The 20,176-nt window shown below is 41.7% G+C and overlaps 5 protein-coding genes across 5 annotated transcripts; 4 read left to right on the top strand and 1 right to left on the bottom strand.

Moving 5' to 3' along the window:
• Window positions 1-2,757: 2,757 nt before the first annotated feature.
• Window positions 2,758-7,504, top strand: LOC107189470 (probable ATP-dependent RNA helicase kurz). The gene is given in 16 exon segments (XM_015578006.1): window positions 2,758-2,977; window positions 3,059-3,238; window positions 3,309-3,578; window positions 3,633-4,274; window positions 4,340-4,691; window positions 4,766-5,031; window positions 5,033-5,218; window positions 5,276-5,508; window positions 5,574-5,797; window positions 5,859-6,104; window positions 6,174-6,363; window positions 6,430-6,570; window positions 6,641-6,844; window positions 6,918-7,136; window positions 7,203-7,300; window positions 7,380-7,504. Coding segments are annotated over 16 exon segments (3,603 nt in total). The 5' UTR covers window positions 2,758-2,902; the 3' UTR covers window positions 7,457-7,504.
• Window positions 7,505-7,601: 97 nt separating this feature from the next.
• Window positions 7,602-9,389, bottom strand: LOC107189469 (thioredoxin-related transmembrane protein 2 homolog). The gene is made up of 5 exons (XM_015578005.1): window positions 8,960-9,389; window positions 8,707-8,887; window positions 8,452-8,638; window positions 8,181-8,376; window positions 7,602-8,109 (listed from the first exon to the last, which is right to left on the bottom strand). Exons 1-5 carry the CDS (start codon window positions 9,101-9,103, stop codon window positions 8,011-8,013), a joined length of 807 nt encoding a protein of 268 aa, XP_015433491.1. The 5' UTR covers window positions 9,104-9,389; the 3' UTR covers window positions 7,602-8,010.
• Window positions 9,389-11,674, top strand: LOC107189461 (N(4)-(Beta-N-acetylglucosaminyl)-L-asparaginase). Its single transcript, XM_015577997.1, has 7 exons — window positions 9,389-9,484; window positions 10,212-10,289; window positions 10,374-10,439; window positions 10,515-10,671; window positions 10,749-10,974; window positions 11,039-11,337; window positions 11,416-11,674. The coding sequence occupies exons 2-7, from the start codon at window positions 10,244-10,246 to the stop codon at window positions 11,672-11,674; spliced, it is 1,053 nt and encodes a 350-aa protein (XP_015433483.1). The 5' UTR covers window positions 9,389-9,484; window positions 10,212-10,243.
• Window positions 11,675-11,924: 250 nt separating this feature from the next.
• LOC107189515 (protein Red) lies at window positions 11,925-13,935 on the top strand. Its single transcript, XM_015578069.1, has 3 exons — window positions 11,925-12,019; window positions 12,124-12,637; window positions 12,724-13,935. The coding sequence occupies exons 2-3, from the start codon at window positions 12,146-12,148 to the stop codon at window positions 13,783-13,785; spliced, it is 1,554 nt and encodes a 517-aa protein (XP_015433555.1). The 5' UTR covers window positions 11,925-12,019; window positions 12,124-12,145; the 3' UTR covers window positions 13,786-13,935.
• Window positions 13,936-14,522: 587 nt separating this feature from the next.
• On the top strand, window positions 14,523-18,707 carry LOC107189514 (cytosolic 10-formyltetrahydrofolate dehydrogenase). Its single transcript, XM_015578067.1, has 9 exons — window positions 14,523-14,542; window positions 14,616-14,756; window positions 15,005-15,066; window positions 15,181-15,322; window positions 15,410-15,644; window positions 15,929-16,608; window positions 16,684-17,098; window positions 17,180-17,838; window positions 17,936-18,707. Exons 4-9 carry the CDS (start codon window positions 15,187-15,189, stop codon window positions 18,511-18,513), a joined length of 2,703 nt encoding a protein of 900 aa, XP_015433553.1. The 5' UTR covers window positions 14,523-14,542; window positions 14,616-14,756; window positions 15,005-15,066; window positions 15,181-15,186; the 3' UTR covers window positions 18,514-18,707.
• The last annotated feature ends 1,469 nt before the right edge of the window (window positions 18,708-20,176 follow it).

Here is a 20,176-nt window from a genome sequence, read left to right as displayed (position 1 = left end):
AGATTCCTTTTCCTTATTCTGTGAATTCTTTGATTGGAATATGAATGCTACTCCAAGTATGAATATTTTCACAGGACAATGATATAAATGGAACTTTAAAACTTTTTTAAGGGTTACAGTGACATTTCGTTATATGTTCCATAATGTCTATAATATTGATTTCCTTGCAACATCCATAATTATTACAAATGTCAATATAATGAAATATCTTTATATCGATTACGTTTTTGATACGTATTACTCACTTCTATGTAATAATATAGAATAAAAATATACTATTAGTCCGATATTTGAAAATATACATGCGTTCGTTGTCACGGTTACACTATTAAATTATATGAACGTTGTTAGTCTCAAATTATTCCTGAGAACTTACTGCAACGATCCAATACCGCAGAACCCGAGAATTAGTAAAACTAGTTATGCCTGTATTACCGTAGCCCCTTATGAGGCGACAACCGTCATTGCAAAATATTACGATCGCATTTACACCGCTAAATGGGCATGATTCTTCTTCGTTTTGCATTAGATACAACGTTTAAAGAACGTAGATTACTATTCTCTAACGGTTGGAAACCAGTAATTATAAGAACATTGTTAAAATCACGTTTGTTTGCAACGGTTGACACTGTATCTCGTCATGCGTACCACGGTAAGTTCACTTTGGACAGGTCGAACACCGTTATACGGACAGCTTTCGTTTAGCTGAAGCACTCAATTCGTAGCTGAAAGTACGTGGATTAATTCACTGTTATTGATAATAACAATAAACGGCCGGAACACTGTTAAAATCGCATTTAATCGCGGAATACCACTATTTTAATGACCGGTGGCGCCGCCCGTGGCGAATCGCTCAAACTGCTAGCCAAAGAATACCGACAGGTGAGTGAAAATTTCTAGTGATGGAAAAATGCTAATATCTCAGTAATTAACCACTTAAAATGAACGTTATTAGTCTCAAATTGTCCCTCAGGACTTAATGCATCGACCCAATAGTGCAGAACAGCTGAATTAGTAAAATTAGTTAAGTCTGTATTACTGTAGCCCCTTATGAGGCGGCAACCCTAATTGCAAATGATTTCGAACGCATTTACACCGCTAAACGGGCATGGTTCTTCTTCGTTTTGCATTAGAAGCACTGCTTAAAGAACGTAGATTACTATTCTCTAACGGCTGGAAACCAGTAACCGCAAGAACATTGTTAAAATCGCATTTGTTTGCAACGGTTGACACTGTATCTCGCCATGCGTACCCCGTTTAGTTCACTTTAAATAGCTCTTCCAACGTTCTATGGACAAGTTACGTCTTGATCAAGCATTCTGTTGGAAGCGAAAAGAACGTAGATTAATCCACTGTCATTGAAAATAACAATAAACGGCCGGAACACTGTTAAAATCGCATTTAATCGCGGAATACCACTTTTTTTTTGAACGGTGGCGCCATCCGTGGCGAATCGCTGAAACTGCTAGCCATATAATTGGTTAGCAGTTTCACCGATTCGCCACGGATGGCGCCACCATTCAAAAAAATAGTGGTACTCCGCGGTTATATGCGATTTTAACAGTGTTCCGGCCGTTTATTGTTATTATCAATAACAGTGGATTAATCTACGTACTTTCAGCTACATGTCGAGTGCTTGGTCAAGTCGAATGCTGTCAGCATAACGTTGGAAGGGTTATCCAAAGTGAACTGAACGGGATACACATGACGAGATCGTTACAAACAAGTGTGATTTTAACAATGTTTTTATAATTACTGGTTTCCAGACGCTAGAAAGTACTAATGTACGTTCTTTAAAATTCGAATCTAATGCGTAATGAAGAAAAATGATGACCCTTCAGCGGTGTAAATGCAATCGAAACCAGTTATAGTTTGGGTTGTCGCTCCATAAGGGTCAACGTTAATACAGGTATAAATAATTTTACTAATTCTGGGGTTTTTCAGTATTGGGTCGATGCATTCAGTTCTCAGGAATAATTTGATCCTAATGGTGTTCATTTTGAACGCTGAATTACTGAGATATTCGCATTTTTCGATCACTAGGAATTTTCACTCACCTGTCGGTATGATTTGGCTAGCAGTTTGAGCGAATTGCCACGGGTGGCGCCATCGGTCGAAAAAAAAGTGGTAGTCTGCGATTAAATGCGATTTTAACAGTGTTCTGGTCATTTATTGTTATTGTCAATGACAGCAGATTAATCTACGTTCTTTCAGCTTCAAAATGAATGCTTGGTCAAGACGAATGCTGTCAACATAACGTTGGTAGAGTTGTCCAAAGTGAACTGAACGGGGGTACACGTGACGAGATCGTTTCTTACAATTGTGATTTTAACAGTGTTCCACTCATTTATTGTTATTATCAATATAAGAGGATTAATCTACGTTCTTTAAGCTACAAATCTATTGTATGGGGAAGGAGTTCCCGTGTGTGTGAGAAAGTGGGGTCATAGAACCCCCGGAGCATGCGTGAGGCCGCGTGTGTTGGAGAAAGTAGGATTATAGGAATAACAACGAAAATACATTGAATGACAAAGTTTTTCTATCGTTTTTATTCGTATACTCGGTCTACGTCATTAATGAATGATTTCTTAATTAAACACAGAGTCATTAACAATTGTTATTATACACATTGACCTATGACACTTTAAGAATCAATTTTATCTGCATACATACATACATGCATGCATACATACATGCATACATACATACATCATATGCATATTTATATATGGACACCTCTTTTGAAGCGCATCTACATAGAGCACATGGTTAAAAACAGCATAACCTGTGCCTGTATAATAACATGAAAACAATTATGTAGCAGTTACAAATGTTTTAATTATTTAAGATAAAAAAACAGCATAGTGTGGTTTAATTGTTTAGTTAAAGAATAGTATCAAAAATGGGCAAGACAAGGCATAATTGGAAATCGAGAAATATCGCAGAAGTTGAAATTGACAATTCCGGTGCCAAGAAGGTAGTTTTTTAAATTCCATGTTTTTACGAATACATTGTATGAAACGAATATTGTTTTTGTAACATTATTTCCTTGAAACAGATTGCTTTGGATCTTAAACACCGCGAGGACAATTATGATAATTGCAATGCGTTAGTTCTTCCTAGTGAAAAAAGAAAGACAAAGAATAAAGTTAAAAAAGTAACTATTACTCGATTATTGTCGAAAAAGCGTAGAAAACTATTAGAAAAAGTTGTAGAGAAGAAGAAGAAAAAGTTACAAGTAAGTAAATCTGTACAAAGTAATCGTAGTTTGTGCTGGTTGTTTCATATAGTATTTTATTTACAAATAGAGAGCCACACTTTTGGAAGAACTGGCAAAAGTTCAGGCATCCCAAGATGAGTTAAAACAATATGTATCCTTAACGTCTGTGCAAACGAAAGGCTTAAAACGTCATTTCAGAGAAGCAGAGTTACCTATTGTAACAAAGACTGACTATGAATGCGATGGCAAGGAATTATCTATAAATGCTATTAAAGGTGGAAGGAAGAGAAGATTAGCTATTTTAGCACAAGAAAGAGAAGAGGCAACTGTTCAGGATCCAAATGTTGTGGGATTTGATGTAAGTTACCGATAAGACTAAATTGTCATGGGTATTGATAAGCATGTATTATAGGAATCCAGTGACAGTGAGTCAGAGTCGAATAATGAAGAAGATAATGAATCTGAACAAGAGGAAAATACTTCAGAGCACGAGACACATGATCAGCCTGCAGAAACTAAAGAAACTGCAAAAGAGGGTTCCCCAGAGAAAGAGGATCAGTCTTCAAATAAGAGCAATGTCACAGAGGAAGCTCTTGAAGAAAAAGAAGGAGTCGTTGCTGTCCAAAGTAAAGGTTCCTTGAAGTCACAGAAGGAACAAAAGCCAGTAGACAGAAAGCCTGCCATCTTTGTAACATTACAGAGGAAGTCAGAAATACAAGCAGTTAGATTAAAGTTACCAGTAGTGGCAGAGGAACAGGTTATTGTGGAGGCAATTAATGAGAATCCCGTTGTAATAATTACTGGTGAGACAGGGAGTGGTAAGACCACTCAGGTGCCTCAATTTCTTTACGAAGCTGGCTATGCTCGAGATAGGCTAATCGGAATCACTGAGCCTAGAAGAGTGGCTGCTATGTCTATGAGCAAACGTGTCGGTGAAGAAATGAATCTCACGGAGAAGGAGGTTTCGTATCTGATTCGTTTCGAGGGGAATGCTACGCCGGAGACCAAGATCAAATTCATGACCGACGGTGTTCTGTTGAAAGAAATACAAACTGTATGTTAATAGCTTTTGCTGGGCTTCCCAGAAATGATGTGGGCTAACGATGATTAATTTTACAGGATTTTCTGTTAAAAAAATACTCTGTAATCATCTTGGACGAAGCACACGAACGGAGCGTATACACAGATATTCTAATAGGTTTATTATCTCGGATAGTACCGTTACGGAGTAAAAGGAACAATCCTCTGAAACTTGTAGTAATGTCAGCTACTTTGAGGGTAGAAGAGTTTGTGGAGAATAAGAGATTGTTTAAGATCAAACCACCGGTGATAGCAGTGGAGACCAGACAGTTTCCTGTTACAATACATTTTAATAGAAGAACCAGTTCTAACTATGTTGCTAACGCTCTTCGAAAAGCAATAAAGATACACACTCGTTTGCCAGACGGCGGTATTTTAATATTTCTAACAGGCATGTATCTTACAGTTATAAATCGGATCATAATCGGCCTACTCTGACAAATGTGTTTAACGCTAAAAATTCAGGACAGCAGGAAGTCAATTTGGTGGTACGTAGACTGCGTAAAGCTTTTCCTATAAAAAAGAAGAAGAAGCAGGTACAGAAGAAAATAGAGACTACACAAGACACAGCGAATTCCGACGAGAAAGATAAAGATACTGAAACCAAAAGCGACTGTGATGACTCTGACGATGATTTTCGTTGCAAGGAGGCCATACGTTACAACAAGCTAAGACAAAAGAAGCAGATTCAGTTACCAACTATTAATCTGGACGAGTATGTACGAGCTAAATACGTGAATTCCTTTTGCTGACGATACACATGAAGATTTAATTGGAGGGGAAGAAAACGAAGAGATTCATTTGGACGAGGACGAGGACGAGGATGACGACGTTATTGATCTGAAACTTTGTGCAAACGCACAACCACTGTGGGTGCTGCCTCTCTACTCTTTGTTACCGAGCCACAAGCAAGCTAGGGTAATTAAAAAAAAAATTATGCGTCGACACAAGGAGTTAAAACATATTCGTTCTCAGGTGTTCGAGCCACCCCCGGAGGGCTGTCGTTTATGCGTGGTCTCCACAAACGTAGCAGAAACTTCGTTAACAATACCCAACATAAAATACGTTGTAGACTCTGGACGTTGCAAAACCAGAATGTACGATAAGGTGACAGGTGTGAGTACGTATGAAATATGTTACACCAGCAAGGCGTCCGCGAATCAACGTGCTGGAAGAGCGGGTAGAACCGGTCCTGGTCATTGCTATAGGTACTTTATTACCTACACAATCGTATTTGTATTAAAGATACATCCAACAAAGGACTACCTTTCAGACTATACTCCTCAGCGGTGTTCAACGATCAGTTCGAACAGTTCAGTCAATCGGAGATCCAACGGAAGCCAGTGGACGACTTACTGCTGCAAATGAAAGCAATGAACATTGACAAAGTCGTGAACTTCCCGTTCCCAACACCGCCAGACACTGTGCAACTACGAACAGCCGAAAGACGACTATTGATTCTGGGTGCATTGTATCAACCGTCACCTGGAAAGGAAGGTACGAACATCGCATCTCTGGATTTAATACAGATTCTTAAACAATTCTGTTGTCCCTTTAGGTTCATACAGCGCCAAAGTCACGCCACTTGGTCACAGTATCGCTGCGTTTCCGGTTGCTCCTCGTTATGGAAAGATGTTGGCTCTTTCCCATCAGCACAATCTTTTGCAGTACACCGTGTGTATGGTTGCTGCGCTTTCTGTTCAAGAAGTCCTGGTGGAGGCGTTCAGTTCGGATGGCGGTACGAAAGGCAAATGGTTACGAATGAGACGTCACTGGGCTGGAGCAGGAAATAGTTTGCTTCTTGGTACGTCGATTGAATATTTCATTGGGCGAATCTAGAGAGCATGGTACAAATAAAAAGACGTTTGCACAGGCGATCCAATGGTCCTGATAAGAGCAGTGGGAGCATCAGAATATGCTGGGACTAAAGGCAAGCTCCTCTCGTTTTGCGACGAGCACGGTCTGAGGCACAAAGCAGTGGTCGAGATCAGGAAGCTTCGACAACAGCTGACAAATGAAATCAACTTGAATATACAGGATCTAAATCTAACTATCGATCCACAGTACGTATCCCGAATGGTATTTTTCGTATAAAAAGATCGCTTCCTTAACCTCAAATGTTCGCGCAGAATGAAACCACCTACCGACATTGAAGCGAAACTATTGAGACAAATAGTTCTTGCTGGTATGGCTGACCAGATCGCAAGGAAGGTAATGCCAGACGAAATCGGTGAAGATCAAGACAAAACTAAATGGAAATACGCTTATAAGTACGATTGATTTGTATTGAATTATTGAAGCGTTTCGTATGGACGAAATTACACGTATTTGTTCTACTAGAACCCTAGACATGGAGGATCCAGTGTTCATGCTCTCGTCGTGCGTTCTCCGTAAATCGTGTCCTGAATGGGTAGTTTACCAAGAAATATACGAGACTAATAAAATGTATATGCGTGGCGTCACGGTTATAGAACCGGAATGGCTACCCAAGTTTGCTCCGTCCCTCTGTCAGCTCGGAGAACCCTTGACTGACCCACCTCCAAGGTCTGTGATACCAACTGTAAATTTCATTGCCTTGAAGAACTTATATAACTGTATATTGTTTGTATATCCATAGGTATGACACAGAGACTGGAAAAGTAATGTGTACCATGAGAGGAACAGTGGGAAAGGCTGGTTGGACATTACCATTGATGAACGTGGAGCATCCTCTGTCCACCGAAGGAGTGAAATGGTTTGCGTGTTTCTTTTTGGAGGGTAAAGTCTGTCTGAAATTACAACGATTTGTCCCTTCGTTGCTCTCGACGCCACAGAGCATCAACAAATCCTGGGCAAAGTAAGATTTTTGTATGACGAAATTGTAAATAATATAAGAAAATTCATTGTAATAATATGATTTTAGATTAATACCACGAACACAAGAAATAACTCAGCTCCTATTGTCTCATGCGATTATGTCAAGAGAGAAATTACGGGAGATCTGGGAAACCGATAAAAGTTGTAAGTATACATTCTTTTGTACATAATACATCCGTTGATTGGAATGACAGGCAATAAAAAAGAATGTGATTAATTTCAGTTCTCTTGTCGTCCTATCAGAAATGGCTACCAGAATCGGCTCACGGAGAAGTCGCGACCATCTGGCCACCTGTATAATATATTGTAATACTTAATTTACCAACATTTTCTATTGTATATACATGCCTGAATTTTGTAGTATATGAAAATTTAATGTAACACACAATGTACATATACATTAAAGCCTTACAAAAGCGTACAATTCAACAATTGTTTATTCATTGAAGACTGCAACGAGTTACACGTACTGTAACTAGAAGCCGTACGTCACTTTGGTTAGATAAAACGCCCACTTTTCACGTGTGCAAATCATACTCAACATGTGGCACTTTTAAATCATTCAATGTCGATTGTGACATTGTCTACCTTTCGATCGACTCGTCGTCTTTTTCTCTACACTACCGTCCCATCGTTACTAATAGAACACAGTGGTGCATGACATGCGTGTGATGGTAAAGGACAGAATGAAATATTTACAAACGTTCGTATTTCTCTATAAATTAAAATTTGCACGAGACAATGGTATACTAAATATCTGTTCTACACAGTAGAAGTCACTCTTCGATCGTAGTCGTTGGCAGTGCTATGGAACCGATAACGCTTTAACAAAATGCCTAAATACGTGGAACAATTCACTCAGCCTTCACAGACTTCCTTTCTTTTTTCTTCAATGGATTCTTTTTACAATCCTTGTACAGATTGTTCAGATCAAATGCTGCCTTTATGTTGTCCTATAAAGTAACTTCTGTTAACCGGTGCATACAAAATTATGAATGTGCACAGAAATCTGTAATATACGTACCAATGAAAAAAGAAATTTAACCAGTTTACCCTTACGATCAGCGTACGGGCGCCTTTCTACCTCTTTGCCCTCCTTAAACAGAATTAAGGTTGGCAGCTGTTTGCTAGTGCTAGCATCACTAACATGATACTTTGCTCCTGCATCTGGATACCTTCCGATGTCCACTTTTCCAAATTTCAAGTTGTCTAAAGCGTATCTGGAAATATATATTATTTTACTATCACAGAACACTCTATTGATATTAATACACATATGAAGCAAATGAACGAACTCTGCAGAACATTCAGAAAATATTGGAGCAAAATTAACACAAGCTGGATTCCATGCAGTATAGAATGCAACCAGCCAAATAATTCTTGTGTCGCGTTGCAGCTCTTCTTGCAGTCCACTTGCACCATGTAGGTAAATTACATTCTCTGGGCCCTGATACGTTGGTTCGGGGAACAACAGACCGCATACTATAATTACAATTTTCTATTGTAACATACATACATTATACAATACAGATTATTGAATAAGTACATACAAATGAATATGATGGCAAATAGTATCCCCATGCGAATATCTGCGTAGAACCAAAGAATCAGATTGGCAACTTTGGTGTACACGAAGCTGGACGAGAGATAGTTTATCATGGTAACACTTCCAGTTTTTCGTGACCTTATCATTATGACTATCATGAGAAAAAATAGGATCTCTGTTTCTCTCTAAAAAAGAAAAAATAGGCCATTTGTTAGTATTTATCTAACATAGAGGATGAAGTTTTGTTTTTGACTTACCCCATCAAGTTCACATTCGGCCTGCGCGAACACATAATGACAAACAAATGGAATTCGCTTCGAGACAATGTACGAAAGGCTGAGCAAAATGTTTATTAAATAATAGGGCTTCAACAAAAGCCGTACATCTTTTTTGAAGGGCATTTTTGAAAGATCGATGCGTGCAGGTTACAACTGCGACGAACGATCAGCGTTAACCGTGCTATTCAGTCTCAAAGAAGAATTGTCAATAAAATTTCTTTCTTGCAACGTTTACAGTATTTGTTAAGACTTTACGGAATTATACCGTTTATTTATTTTATGATTGAGGTAAGCGAAACACCTCCGCATCGATTACAAATTGCTCGTGTCAATGAACCCATCCATGTTTACACCAAATTCGAAATTGCCATCAAGATCGTCGCGGACAATCAATGTTTTTTTTTAAATGCCTCACAAAATGACGAGAAAATCAAAAGTGAACGTAACAGAATGGTCAGGAACTGAATGATCAACGGTGGTCCAAATAATTCGGAGTTCTCATTGGTCAGTAGGTTACAGCATTTAATTCTTTACAACTAGTTTAGACGATTAAGCGTTAGAAATTTTAAGTCATTCGTTGTACATATTATGTGTCTTTTGAACGCCTAAGGGCGTTCGACAAACATATTTGATAAACGTAATTGGTGAATTTCCGTGCAAACAATAAGGGCAGAGTAACGGAGTTGTTACGAACCTAATTATTGAATTGAATTATTTAAATAAAATCGAATCATTCGTTGAGTGGGATCGATGAGAATTTGTTGAGAAATTTGCAAACTAGTTTTGAACTACATATATATGTACTTACATATGTATATTCGATAAGTTTTTATGCCGATGAAACTGTAATTCGCAGTCGGTATATTTGTATATCGTTGATAAGGTTGCATTGGCCGCTGATTAAAACACATTCTTCGTAGCCGCTATCACTGAATTTTTCCATGAGTTAGATAAGATATCATTAATAATAAATCCAAACTTAATTTGGTTTTATATCAATGGTTCTGATTGATCTAATCATATTGGAATTAGTCGAATGTTAAATTGATTAATGATATTGTAGTCGGTTACCTAAGTAAAATGTTTCATCAATAAAAATGCAGATAGAATTATGTATTTACAGTTTAAACAAGTACAAAACGATTATAGAAGTTCACTGACATCTGCAGATTATCAGAGGACTGTGTTGCTAAGAAACATAATATTAAAACAATATTATAATTGTACACAGCTTGACATCAGAGATATATCCCCACCTATTCCATGAACAAGGAGTGTCTAGACCATAAATTCTCAATACTGATCAATAGTCGGAACAGAGCTCCCAGGATGCAGTTCCTCCTAATAGCTTGTCTCGTTGCAAGTATTTACTTAGCAACTTCTGGAGCAACAGGCACCTCCAACAATAGCATTCCTCTGGTTGTAGTTACTTGGGATTACCAGGATGCTACACAAAAAGGTACAGCTTCTAAACACACACAGTTCATAAAAAGTTAACACTATATTAATGTATATGAATTATAATTGTATTCAGCATGGGATGTTTTGTACAATGAAAAACGGAGTGCCCTGGATGCAATAGAAGAAAGTTGCAGTCTCTGTGAAGCACAGAAGTGCAGGAAAACTGTAGGATATGGAGGCAGCCCAGATGAATCTGGGGAAACAACATTAGACGCGTTAATCATGGACGGGTATAACACCTCTTTGCTCGCAGACTCATTTATCCAGAAGTCCTGCAAAATTTATATTAACTTATTCTTGTTGACAGAGTTACAATGGACGTAGGCGGTGTTGGTCTTCTAAGAAACGTGAAGAATGCAATTTCGGTAGCTCGTAAGGTTCTCCAAAACACCAAACATTCGTTGCTAGGCGGAGAGCTGGCAACAAAGTTTGCCTTAGAAATGGGATTCGAAGAAGAATCGTTGCAGACAGAAGAATCCAAGAAGATGTGGTCGGATTGGAAAGACAATAACTGCCAGCCGAATTTCTGGAAGGTACCAGATATTTAATTCAAATGTAAGCTACTCTCCAACTAAGTCCACGTATTCCTTACCCCAGAATGTGGCTCCAGACCCAAAGAAAAGTTGCGGTCCGTATCATTTCATGACTGAAATGGAAAACTCCATCGAGGAACATCAATCGTACGTAAACGAGGAGAACCATGACACAATTGGGGTTCTCGCGATAGATACGAATGGGCACATAGCCGCGGGTACATCGACTAACGGCGCGAGGAATAAAATTCCTGGCCGCATTGGAGATTCTCCGATCGCAGGTGCTGGTGCATACGCTGATCAGAAAGTTGGCGCAGCTGCTGGTACCGGTGAGGGTGACATTATGATGCGATTTTTACCCAGGTAAAGAATCTTATATAAACCATAAGGCAGATTTTTTGTACAAAGCTTGAAAATCCGAATCGATAAATATCTGTACAGTTTCCTGGCCGTGGAAGAGATGCGTCGAGGTGCCAGTCCAACTGCAGCCGCTACCATAGCAATCCGTAGAATTGCTGAGCATTATCCGACATTCACTGGTGCTGTAATTGCTTTAAACAAACACGGCGAGTACGGAGCTGCTTGCAATGGCATTACTCGCTTTGCACATTATATTGCTAATCCTCAATTAGGAAAAGCAACAATGAAATATGTGGATTGCATAGATGCTCACTATTATGTTGTACAGAATGCAAAATGATTACTGCAATGATATCTTCTCCGATCCGTTATATTACGTTGTTTGTAAAAGTTATTGAATAAAATTCCACATCTGTAATAGACATAATTTTATTGTTAAATTTCATATTTACATACATACATGTGTACACAACACAATCATTCTTGCTATAAATAAGATATCTACATTACCTGTAGAAGGGACCATTATTTTCTGGATGTAGTCTACTAGATGTCTGATAGATGGCAAGGCTATCGATGTTTATAAACCTGACATTTTCATTCATGAAATAATATTGATACAAACGATTGTGCCACAGATGTCGAATACCTTAAAATAATTACTGTGATCTTTACAGTATTTAAGGTATGTACAGCCATATTTCAAGTTTGAGTATAGTGATGTTTTTTTATGTTGCTCTATTTGATTCTTTCACTTACTTTCACAAAGTAACCTCAATCTTATTAAAGAGAACGACCTACGAACGGAAAAATGCCAGACACAGCCGAGGAGGACATGGGAATGTCCGTTCGTTTAACGAACGATGACTTCCGTAAGTTATTGATGACCCCAAGGGCATCTGTTCCATCGGCCACACCAGCGTCTGTACCTGGAACTGCTAGAGATGCCAGTGCAAAAACTGCACAGACTCCCAATGTCAGCGGTGGCAGTCGAGCAGAGCTCAGGAGAAAAAAGAAGAGCTTCTATGCCAAGCTGAAAAAGCAGGAGGAAGATAAGATGGCAGAATTGGCAGAAAAGTATAGAGACAGAGCAAGAGAACGTAGGGACGGTACGAATCAAGATTACCAAGCTGAGGATCCAATGAACAGCGCCAGTGCGTACAGAGCTGTGGCACCAGACTTGAAGTCAGGAATGGATGCTGCTGAACGTAGACGGCAAATGATCCAACAGTCCAAATTCTTGGGTGGAGACATGGAGCACACTCACTTGGTGAAAGGGCTAGATTATGCTCTCCTGCAGAAGGTATTTAATACGAAACAGAAACTGGTTAATCTGTAATGTAATCGCACATTGACACATGATTGTTGAAAGAAATCATTTTTTAACAGGTACGTAGCGAAATCGAGGCAAAGGAGCACGAACAGGAGCAAGAGATGGAGAAGCTGGTGAAGCCAAAGGAGAAAGTGAAGGAGAAAAAGGAGGTGGAGAAGAAAGATGATGAAATGCAATTTAAGACCAAAATCGCCCGCAATGTTTACAAGACTGTTATGACCATGAAGTCCAAGACAATAGAAAGGAACGAACTATTCACGCCTGGTCGCATGGCTTACGTAATAGAACTGGATGACGAGAACACGGATGTAGATATACCGACCACTTTGATCAGAAGTAAAGCAGACGTACCTACGATAGACAACACGCCGACCTTAACGACAAACGACATAGTAATAAACAAACTGGCGCAGATATTGTCGTACCTGCGGCAAGGTAACCGTCACGGGAAGAAAGGAAAGAAGAATAAAGACGGCAGATCCAGGCCTGATGATATGAATGACATGGACATCGCGCCAAGACCACAGGACGAGAGTATTTATGGTGATATCGGGGACTATGTTCCTGCGATCGGGAAGAAGGACCAGAATCAGTCTAGAGAGAAAAAGAAGGCGTCCTACTTTGACAAGCCAGAAAGTGGTTTGGACGCAGATGACAAAGCAAATGCTCCACAATTGCCTAGCGTTGCGTCCTCTAGTGTAGACGTCAATGCTCCCAAGAAAGGAGCTCTCCTTAACAAGTTGGCCGCCGAGCCGGAAGGCTACGCGGAATGTTACCCCGGTCTGGACGAAATGCAGGACGCCATTGACGATTCCGACGACGAGGTCGATTACACCAAGATGGACCTTGGTAATAAAAAAGGCCCAATCGGTCGATGGGACTTCGATACGCCGGAGGAGTACAGCGAATACATGAACAATAAAGAAGCGTTGCCGAAAGCGGCGTTTCAGTACGGTGTAAAGATGGCCGACGGTAGAAGAACGAGGAAGTACAATAAAGAGAAGAACGAGAAAGCAGAGTTGGACAGAGAATGGCAGAAGATTCAGAATATTATGAACAAGAGGAAACCGACCAACGTGATGGACGGTGGATCGGAATTTAAAGTACCTAGATACTAAATAATCTAATATAATTTTCTGTACACTTACTTACAGTTAATTCTACTTTATTAACGTATATGCTATTGTATAAAAACACAATTTTTCCTCTACCTTGTCCCCTCTATATAAATTGGTAATGTAATAAAACAAAATTTATTATTTTTAAGATATCTCGCTCTCTTATTCTTCAGAAATGATGCTTCTGCTGTTTTCGATTATTCTTACATCACTTTTTTTTCATTCGAATCTTGCAAAGATCTGCATGTTCCTGGCCTCAAAACCGATTCGAACCGGTACGAGGAGACTGGACACCAGTAAACAGCTTATCAGTGACCTACGACTGGTCGATAGGGGAGAATCTTTCATCGAAACCCGTCCATACCGGTTACAACTTATATTATTGCACGATAACTAATCAACCAAAACTGGTTACACTATGAATCTCTAGCAGCAACAGTTGCATATGTTGCAATGTATAATTATATGATAAATTTCTATTCTCTAATCACTACAGATATCTCGCTTCAGGATATCATTTGATTATCTTATACATAAAGAATGAAAACACCCGGAGTTAACGTTGCTTTCTAAAAAAAAGCCACCTACACCTAATCGATATCCCAATATAATAAGTACATATAATCCCATATTACATAATAATTCGTATCATGAATCTGACTTCAGATCAGCGTTCCACGAATTTCGCGGGGAAGCACTATTAAGACGTGCGTGCCAAAAAAGAGTAACTAATCGAACACTCAGATAAGGGAGAATTGTGAGTCTCGGCAAGTTCTTGACCTCCAGCGAGTGATACACTCTTAGCCTTATATAAACGTACTGCGTTTCAGCCCGGTTCAGTCGATGATCGCAAGTAGAGGTGTACATTAAGAGGTGTTCAAGTGAACGGTGCCCAGAGTGAACGGTGATACAGTCTCTTCATGCTCTCGCTGAGAAACTTTCTCCCTCGGCGCTCGTACGTCGTGAATTCCGTAAGAATTTCCTTCTTAACTTCTCGTATAATAACAATTTTGCTATCGCCAACGGTGTTTACTACCATTCGGGTGACACTGAAATGGCTGTAAGCATAACAATGGTAGAAATGGTAATCGGGTGGATAGAGAAAGCAATTACAAATTACTAGTTCGCAACTTACAGTTAGATGCGATAATTCACATATATGTGTACATAGTTTCCGTTGCACAAGCTTCTATTCCTCACAACCTTCTTTTATTTGCAGTCTGCTTAAAAACAAAAAAACACAAACATACCGGTGAAAGTTACACCCAAAGAGTCATATAGGTACGTATGAAAGCACCACCCTGTAGACTAACCAGGTTGCATGTTTGGTGGGTATGTCTATTGGAATTCGGGTTAGATAAAAACTGAGGCTGACAATTTCCCTTCGGACCGTAGACGGCGATGGCGCAACTGAAAGTGGCCATTATCGGTCAGAGCCCGTTCGCGGCGGAGGTGTACAAATTACTGAGGCAAAATGGTCATCAGATCACGGGGGTCTTCACGATACCCGACAAAGGGAACCGAGAAGATGCTTTAGGTACAGAGAAACGTCTCCATAACAAAATTACACACACGCTGATACAGTTTACAGTGTCTTGATCTACCATATATCATGTTCATTTAGCGATAACCGCGAAGGCAGACGACACGCCGGTGTTCAAGATCAAATCTTGGAGAAGCAAGGGTGTCACATTGCCAGAGGTTTTGGATCTGTACAAAGGTATCGAGGTCGATCTAAACGTGCTGCCGTTCTGCAGTCAATTCATCCCCATGGAGGTGATCAATCATCCTCGTCACAAGAGCATATGCTACCACCCTTCTATACTGCCCAGGCATCGTGGTGCCAGCGCCATAAACTGGTCAGTATCTCGCGTTATTAACATAATCGCGAGTGTAATAACGTAATGAAAGAGAGTGCAGTACAGAGTACACGCCGCGCTGTTATCTGTGAGAATGATATCGAGAGTGGGGCAGGCGAAATAAGCGTAAATCGATCTGTTGGGACTGTATGCGGTCGTGGACACAACCGGTTGCGGATCAGTTTTCCAAGTTGTCGTCGACACATAGATATATGTACTAGATATCGATCAGGCCCGACAACGAACATACGTATATCTTTGCAAGCTTCTTATTTAATTTTCAGGACTCTGATAGAAGGAGACGACACCGCGGGTTTCTCGATATTCTGGGCGGACGATGGCTTGGACACTGGGCCGATTCTGCTGCAAAATTCTTGCAAGGTGGATCCGAACGACACGTTGGACTCACTGTACAATAATTTTCTCTATCCGGAGGGTATCAAAGCCATGGGAGAGGCGGTGAACCTCGTGGCGAAGGGGATCGCGCCGATGATCCAGCAAACCGAGGCAGGCGCCACTTACGATCCTATGTTGAATAAGAAAGAACTGCAGAAGATCGACTGGACCAAGCCGGCGAAGAAGATCCACGACTTCATTCGCGGTTTGGACAGTACGCCAGGCGCTTGGACGACGATCAACGGCGAGGAGGTACGCCTGTTCGGGTCCACATTGTGGGAGAAAGCTCAATTACCGAGGGAAGAGTCCCGAGTGGACGTGGAGAACCATTTGGGTGTTCTTCACGAAGGAGGATTGTTGATCACAGCCGGTGACGGGAAGTTCGTGAACGTGGAGAGGATAAAGATCGGAACCAAAACGATCCCGGCGAACAAGTTCGGCCAGAAGACTGAGGAAACGGTGATAGAGTTCACGGAGGAAGAGTTGAAGACTGCCGAGACCTTGAAACGCATTTGGAAGGGCATCCTGAAGATGGATGTCGAGAACGATACCGATTTCTTCGCTTGCGGTACGAGAAATACTGTTCGATGGTGTCTGTAGGATCCCGAATAATTCAATGATGGATCTTCGTTCTTCGTTTCAGGGGCTGGAAGCATGGACGTGGTCAGGCTGGTGGAAGAAGTGAAGGACAACGTGGGGGTGACATTGCAGAACATCGACGTCTTCATGGCACCAGTCTTTAGTCAGTTCGCGACGACGGTGGTGCTGGTCGCGCGTGGCGTGTCTGCTTCCAAGGATGTCAAGTACGACGCGGTGGAGGTTCAGGCGAACCACAAGAACCTGAAGTTCCCCAGACAATTGTTCATCAACGGGGAATTTGTGAACGGTCAAGGGAAACCCATCGACACGATCAATCCTCACGACGAGACCGTCATCTGTTCGGTGGAGTGTGGATCCGTGGAAGACGTGGACAGGGCGGTGAAGGCTGCCCAGAAGGCGTTCGAGGAAGGCGAGTGGAGCAAGATCAGCGCCAGAGAGCGTGGCGCTATTCTCTTCAAGTAAGCAATCCTCACTTGCAAGGTGTATCATTGATTAAGAACCATTAACAGTGCTAATCGAATTTCCTTGAAACACCTTAGACTGGCTGACCTGATGGACGAGCACAGGGAAGAACTGGCTACCATAGAAAGCCTGGACTCCGGCGCGGTGTACACTCTTGCCCTGAAGACACATATAGGAATGTCGATCGAGACCTGGCGGTACTTTGCCGGCTGGTGCGACAAGATCCAAGGTTCCACCATTCCGATATCCCACGCCAGGCCCAATCGCAATCTGACGTTCACCAGAAAGGAACCGATAGGCGTCTGCGGCTTGGTCACACCGTGGAACTATCCCCTGATGATGCTCTCCTGGAAAATGGCGGCCTGTTTAGCGGCTGGTAACACCGTGGTGATGAAACCGGCCCAGGCGTCTCCGTTAACGGCCTTGAAGTTCGCCGAACTCACCGTCAAAGCTGGATTCCCACCCGGTGTAGTGAACATAGTCCCAGGCGATGGCTCGACGACAGGGAATGCGATCTGCGAGCACCCTATGATCAGGAAACTCGGTTTCACCGGTTCCACGCAGGTCGGTAAGTCGATAATGAGATCCTGCGCGGACAGTAACCTGAAAAAGGTCTCCCTGGAACTCGGTGGGAAGAGTCCACTTGTCATCTTCGAGGACGCTGACATTCAGCACGCGGTCAGAGTCGGGATGAGCAGCGTGTTCTTCAACAAAGGGGAGAACTGCATCGCAGCTGGTACGTGGTCGTCTGAATTCTTCAAGCAAAAATTAATCGTCTATAAAACGATCCTAAATGAATATTTTTGCTAATTGTACACGTTTTATAAAATTAGGTCGCCTGTTCGTCGAGGAGTCCATACACGATGAGTTCGTAAAGAGAACGGTCGAAGAGACGAAGAAGATCACGATTGGCGATCCACTGGACAGAAGCACAGCTCACGGACCGCAGAACCACAAGGCCCACATGGATAAGCTTCTGGACTTCGTTCGTCGTGGGGTCCAGGAAGGTGCGACCCTCGTCTACGGCGGGAACCGAGTGAATCGTTCCGGTTGGTACTTCGAGCCGACGATATTCACGAACGTCAAGGACGACATGTACATCGCCAAGGAGGAATCCTTCGGTCCCGTGATGGTGATCTCGAAATTCAGCTCGAAGAACATGATGGACATGATCAACAGAGCGAACGGGACCGAGTACGGTCTAGCCTCCGGTGTTCTGACAAAGGACATCAGCCGAGCACTGAGATTCGCCGAGAAAATCGAGTCCGGAACGGTGTTCATAAATACGTACAACAAGACAGACGTCGCTGCGCCGTTCGGCGGCTTCAAGATGTCCGGTTTCGGGAAGGATCTCGGACAGGAGGCTCTGAACGAGTACCTGAAAACGAAAACGGTCACTATAGAATATTAGACTAGTCCTCGAGTCGCATTTTTTGTACACGATTCATCGTTTAGGCCGCGGATGCATTTGTGCGAACCGAAAAAAAGAGATAGTAACCTCAAAATTCCATTTTATTCGCATAAAATCCGTAGTCTTCATACTTTTGTTTCATCTATATGTCTGTAAATCGTTTTATTTATATGAATAAATTTGCAATTTTTATATATACGTGTATGTACATAGTGGAGTCTTGATATATTACCGCGATATGCCGCCATTCAAGTCGCCCATTTTACGGATATTTTAGGTCTGAGGCGTCTTCAAGTCGTCATGTGCTATCTGGGTGCATATCGTGTTTTTCTTTAGGTATAGTGGTTCAAATGTTATCGTCGTTCCTAGAGAAAACACGGTGTAGATGGACAGAAAATCCTGCTCCCACGCATATACGCTACATATACAGTTTTTGTACGGACCACCGTAGGCCCGTTTCCGATGCTGCAGATGTTTCCACGTGGTTTTTTGTTCGGGGACAAGTGTGCGTCCCGTTTCTCTGCCGAGTAACCGCGGTCGTTACGCCATTCAAACTACGTCCTATCCCTCGGGTCATCTATTTTCTTCCAATTATTCTCCAACCAGTCGCTAATTTCCTTTCCTTTGATTGAACGTTACGTGACTTCCTTAAACCAGCAACAATTGTTAAACAGCATCATGATTTCTCAACGATTTTCATTGATCAAATCGCAATGAAACGTGCTGCAGCAGCTCCTGCTATCAAGATTTTCTGGAGCACAACGCGTTGCTGCGGTACACGTCCACACTGAAAGACAAACGAAAGAAACTTCCCCTCCAAACTTTCAAGCCACGTGTTGCATATACACCTGGGGGTCACAAAAGCCCCTACAAAGACCCTTGCGTATAAGTAGGTCTGTATGGTCAACAACCCCAAGCCTGGAGGAATACCTTTTCCCACAAACATTTCTTCACCCTCCCTGCTTCTTTTTTCTCCTCCATTCAACCCTACTGAAACCACCCTTGATGCAACGCTCGAGGACGGTAAATACATACATATACATATACACTCTCCCCTTGATCCTCTGGAAATACCGACAGCGCGTTTCTACATATGCTGTTCTACATATGCTACATATGCTTGTGAACAAAAAAATTATTTTTAAATTCCCTTTTATGGTAAAGTTGAAAAACCACCGGCGACAAGGTATTCTTTCCAATGATGAAAAGATCTCTCTCCTCAACATGGTCTCTCTTTTCAGGAGTCACGCGCGTGTAACAGAACGATAGTGCAGTGGGTATCAGGCGGAAATTCCGGGGATCGGTGAGTTAATTCGACGACGTCGCGGTTCCTCCACCCGGCATTATTCATCGTGAACAGGAAATGCAAATTTTTCTGTGGCCCTGGCTCTGCCCCCTCGCCTCGGGACAGTGCCCTCTGACCCTTTCCCATTCCCCCCGGCTACCACCACCACCTCCTCCTACTCCAACGTTGAATTTATCTCTGGCCTTTTTTTCCCCTCTCTGGTGGCAATGCTTTTCTTTCCGGACCTAACCTCCAGATCAGCGATAACGCTTTTCGATCCATGTAGAAACGAATGTCTAGGCCTTGTGGATTATCGATCACTCGGAGGCTTCCTCGGAGACGGATCATTAATGCGGGGCAAGTCGAGGATTCCTCTTC

Source organism: Dufourea novaeangliae, unplaced genomic scaffold (genome assembly GCF_001272555.1).
Source record: "Dufourea novaeangliae isolate 0120121106 unplaced genomic scaffold, ASM127255v1 scaffold163, whole genome shotgun sequence".
NCBI lineage: Eukaryota > Metazoa > Arthropoda > Insecta > Hymenoptera > Halictidae > Dufourea > Dufourea novaeangliae.
The sequence above is the reverse complement of the archived record's forward strand: the minus strand, read 5'-3'. Positions and strand labels throughout refer to the sequence as shown.